Source organism: Benincasa hispida, chromosome 3, assembly GCF_027475165.1.
Source record: "Benincasa hispida cultivar pf3 chromosome 3, pf3_genome.v1.1, whole genome shotgun sequence".
Classification (NCBI taxonomy): domain Eukaryota; kingdom Viridiplantae; phylum Streptophyta; class Magnoliopsida; order Cucurbitales; family Cucurbitaceae; genus Benincasa; species Benincasa hispida.
Genome location: NC_143480.1, coordinates 42,716,815 through 42,721,648, shown reverse-complemented (window position 1 = coordinate 42,721,648; position 4,834 = coordinate 42,716,815). Strand labels below are relative to the sequence as shown.

The window sequence follows — 4,834 nt, the reverse complement described above, 5'->3', positions numbered from 1 at the left end:
ATACTGATCTTCAATCTCATTTTTCCTCCAATACACCTTACAGACAATCTTGCTAAATTCTCTCTTTATAATTTATACACTTTTTCTCTCACTAACTTTTCTTTTTATATACTCTAGTTGATCTGTTTCTCTTTTTTCATTTTTTTTCATTTTTTTTTTAATAATCTAATTTCTGTCCACTAATGCATGTGCTTGTCTAGTGCACATGAAGATTCTTTCTAACTGGAGCCAAATTCAAATATTCACTTGCGAGAAGAATTTAAGGCCACACAAGAAAAGCTCATACTTTTGCAGATTGAATGAAACAATAACACTATCACAACAGTTAGTTTACATTTACAATTCAGTTTGGTCAAATAGAGTACAAACCAAAAAAACGGTTGGTCCTCGATCAATGAAAGTTGATTGAGAGAAGAAACAGTCACAACACTTCAAAGGACATCAGCCAAACACTATTCAAACTGGTTTAGCTTCTTTGTTAAGAGAACTGGCAGGCCATTATCCTTTCCAAACCCTCTCGGAAATCAAGCAAAAAAACCGATATATAGCTCAGTAATCTGCACGAAGAAGATGCTCGTAAGCGGTTCCGTTAAGAGTCAACTTAACATCTTCCCAGTTCTTGATGTGATCGGACAAATGTCCTTTGTGTATCTTAACTTGGCGGCTTTTTAGTTCCATTGGTGGAAGGTTAAGAAACTCTTGTACGTCCTTCAGTCTCTGCAAGACAAGAAGAATTGAGGATTTGACTGTCAAAACCAAAGAAGCCAATGCAGCTTTTGCAAAGCGAAGCACCAAGAAATGAACAATCTCATCAAATGAACTTGCCTATTTGAAATGACAGCCTACACATTGATTCAGTAATATTCTTTTTAGTCACACTGATTTTTTAACCATATCAAATCTTTAGTTGTTTTCTTACAATTCTTTATCATTGTTTTCATCTTTCCGAAGGAAAAATTTAAATTCATAGCCAAATTTCAAAAACTACTTTCTACTTTTCAAAACTTAGATTTTAAGAACACCCCTAAAAAGTAGATATCAAAACAAAAGAAACCTATTGGTAAAAATAATGTTTATAAGCTTAGTTTTCAAAAATCTAAAACCAAATACTTATCAAATGGGGCCTAAGTTATTCCAAAAGGGATAATTATGAATCTGATAACTAAGTTTCTGATTGTCCTCACCGTTCGATTACTGATTATGTCCTCATAGTACAAAATGAGGTGCCTCGTGTTACCGAAGTACTCTAAGGCCTTAGAAATTGTCGCCTCCATTCCCTCCAAATCAGAGATCAACGATGTCGAATTTATGACAGGTTTGTACTTGGAAAGTGTATCAGCCTGAAAGAAAGTTCAATCAACTATCGCTTAAAGACCTGAGTAACAAAGAAAGAAAATCTAGACAACTATGGCAAGAGGGATGGAGAGGCAAGAGAGGGAAACCTCTTCTAGAGAATGCACATGTGATTTGTGGGTTCCATTCAACAACTTAGCATAACGGTCATACGAATTTGCGAGAACTGAAACAACACGACGTAGTAGGTTTCTTCGGAAGAGAAAAATTGTGGAAACGCCTCTACGGTTGAAGTAGTCTGCTATTTCTTCATGATGCTGCATCAATCCCTACTCAAACAAAATGAAATAAGTTAGCTCTTCCAATCCATCAAGTGAGAGCCCTCAGTTGAACAACTCAAAACAAAGTATTTTGGAGAATGAATACGACTAACATTCCACATGATGAGATGCATTTATGAAGAATATAAATTGCCTTAAAACCCCTCATTATCTAAGGGTGGAGAGGAGGGAGTGTACAAGACATATAATCCTATAGATTCAAAAGACAAGAAGTTGCTCCAATACCCTTCTAAATTTCCAATCCATACTTCGATCATTCAAAAGTTTGATATTAATTTTGAATTCTCAAAGTAAACTATCTTTATGCTATTGTGTAGCAAGATGGGTTTCTTTGCAGTTCTTTGAAATATTTTGACTTGGGAGGAAGAGGATGGTACTTTAGGGTTTAATGTCCTCATGTGGATTTCTGTGAATCTCTTTTAGTGGTTTTCCATTATTTTAATTGTTAACAACCGGAGTCGCTTTTTGTAACCTTACACTTTCTTTGAAATCTTTTGCCGTGTTATTAGTAAGCTTAGTATTAAAGCAAATACTACACAACGCTGCATTTTTTATTCATGGAAAGATTTTTCTAACTATGGCCTTTACTTCCTAAAGCTAATTTTACACTACCCCAATAAAGTATAAAAATTCCGTTGATCAAAATATGTCCATGAATACAGAGTTAGGGGCTGCCACTAACGCCTTTTTGAATGAAACAAATACATCAGTAGTGATGGTTCCAATCAAAAAATGGTTCTAACATGATGACAAAGGAACAAGGTCAGAATAAACAAAAACTTTCAAACGACCAACGACCTAGAACTTCAGGAAGATATTCACTTCCTCAGCTTGAGACATTCAATTACCTGATTAAGCATCCACTTGAAGCCAACTGCTGCAGAACAATGGTTCTTAGAAGCACTACTGAGCCAATCCAAATTGTAAATCCTATCCAGAGTCTGTACGATAGTGGTAATATTTTTTCGCCGGTCCAAAACAGAAAACACCTCTCCATTAGAGCTTACATTAACATGACTGTTCAGAAGACTCTCAAACCATCCACTTCCTGACCTCTGCATCGAAACAATAGCAAAGAATCTTACTGGATTGTTGAAGCATTCGGCCCTGAAGAACACAAAAGTAAGTATTTAGTCGACTTAAACTTTCAAAATCATGAGTAGAAGCATAAATTTCAACTACCTGCTAAAAGTTTTGGGTTTTGGATAATGCACACGAGGAACTTTTGTTAGTCTAATACTTAGCTCTGGACAGTCGGAGATTTGAACCCTCAGGAATCTGGCCTTGGTATGAGTATTTAACTGCTTCACACAGATTGAGCATATATAAACACTACAGACCATTGCAAACATCAAAACTGCCATTCTCAATAACAGAGGAGATTTCTTGGGAGGTTTTAGAATCAGAGTATCCTGAGAAACCATGAAAAAGGAAAAGAATATAGGTTATTGTCTCAATATAATAACTCTAGTATATCCAATTGATGAAATTTTCACAAAAATGTTGAAGAAATCAAGATTAAAATACAGAAACGCAGGAACATTATGATATAAAGTGATGAATAACCCATAGCAGCGAAGCTCATCTACATCTACAGTTTGGTTGGAAACACTTCCATGTGAAAATAATTGCTACAGCAATAATTTTGAAAACAAATCCCAAATGAAAAACAATTAATAGAATGATAATATCAACTGAGTAAAATAAAAGTAAAGAAAACGCAACACCCCGCGCTACCCACCCCCCCCCCCCCCCCCCCCCCCAAAAAAAAAAAAACCCATCAAAACCCAGAAGCTGAATCTAACATAGAAACATGCAAAAAGACTAGCCATCACACTGCAAAAATACGTGACAGTTTGTCAAATACTCTTAAATAACAAAGGGAGTTGCATAAATTAAAGAACAAAAAGAAGACATTTTGAAGGTATATTGTTCAAAACACGAAGAATGGAACTTCTAAACCTCAAAACAACCAAACATTCAAACCATGAAAAACCTAGGAAGGAAAAATCTTTTGAAACCCGGAATCTGCATGAAGAGAAAACAGCAACTCTGCTAAAACCCAAAAGAAAATCGATTTTGAAAGGTAAAGTTGCAGAAAAGGAAGAGAAATAGAGAATGAAGGAGTACCTTGTTGAAGAAACAGACATTTTCCGCCATGGGTATTACAGAAAACAGCTAAAAAAGAAACAGAGGTCAAATTTTAGCACAAAACCGTCAACCCTGTTTGTACACTAAGCCCAGCAGCTGCCGATTTGCTTCAAAAACGGGCGAGAAGGAAACCCAAAGAGAGTGACATTTTGGGTTAAAGATATGAAGAAGCTAAATTTGGGCACGTGATGCGCACAAAACAAGAAGAAAGAAGAAACGAGCTGACGCGTAATTTGATGGGGCTCTGTCTGTTTTTCAAATTCAAAACAAAAATTGAAAATTTGTTAAATACTCTCCGTGCAAGTTCTGCTGTTAGCTAGCGGCGAAATCCTACTAATCTTAAAATCAAGAATTTTGTCGTAGCCCAGACGGCGTAATATGGAAAAGAAGCGATTGACAACTCAAAAAACAAAAGCAGGCAGGCATTTACCAAACATTAAACAAAATGCAGAGCCGCGTCAAAGAATGAAGAAGGTGGGGCAATGCGAGAGGAAAAAAAAAAGACACTACACCTTTATTTTCGTTTAAAATGGACATAAATTAATCATGGAAAGTCTCGGTATTAATTTCTTGTTACAACAGTGATAAATCTGGTCTTAATGTGATTTAATTAATGCAACGAATCCCTTTTTCAAGAAAATTTTAGAAAGGACAGTACAGAGAGGCAGGGGCCTGATTTCTCCAATTATTTAAAACCTCAAGATCATATTTTTATGCTCAATTCTCTAAGTACTGTTCTTTCTTTTCCTGTTTTTTTATGAAATAAATTGGAAGTTGCACCTCATCTTTCTCTCATTTTTTTCCACATAATTTATAGGGTTAAAAATCACTTTAATCCTAGTTTAATTTATTCTTTTAAATTTGGTTGGTAAACTTTTAATATATTTACTTTTAAATTTGTAATAATTTAGCATATGAAAATCATATTAAGAATATCAATTCCTCCAATATATCTCCACAACCACAATAGTCTATTATTGTTCACTTTGGACATCATCTTCGTGATTATGTTTTTTTGTTTCACTCAAAATGCTTTATATCATTCAAGA

The 4,834-nt window shown here is 35.0% G+C and overlaps 1 protein-coding gene across 2 annotated transcripts; it reads right to left on the bottom strand.

Moving 5' to 3' along the window:
• Positions 1–258: 258 nt before the first annotated feature.
• LOC120072842 (P-loop containing nucleoside triphosphate hydrolases superfamily protein) lies at positions 259–4,468 on the bottom strand. Of its 2 annotated transcripts, none has more exons than XM_039025361.2 (6): positions 3,765–4,468; positions 2,817–3,046; positions 2,483–2,741; positions 1,443–1,622; positions 1,185–1,340; positions 259–717 (listed from the first exon to the last, which is right to left on the bottom strand). In XM_039025361.2, exons 1-6 carry the CDS (start codon positions 3,792–3,794, stop codon positions 550–552), a joined length of 1,023 nt encoding a protein of 340 aa, XP_038881289.1. In that variant the 5' UTR covers positions 3,795–4,468; the 3' UTR covers positions 259–549. The 2 variants fall into 2 exon arrangements, with proteins under 2 accessions (XP_038881289.1, XP_090167553.1); XM_090311427.1 differs by lacking the exon at positions 3,765–4,468 and adding an exon at positions 3,631–3,650.
• Positions 4,469–4,834: the final 366 nt, after the last annotated feature.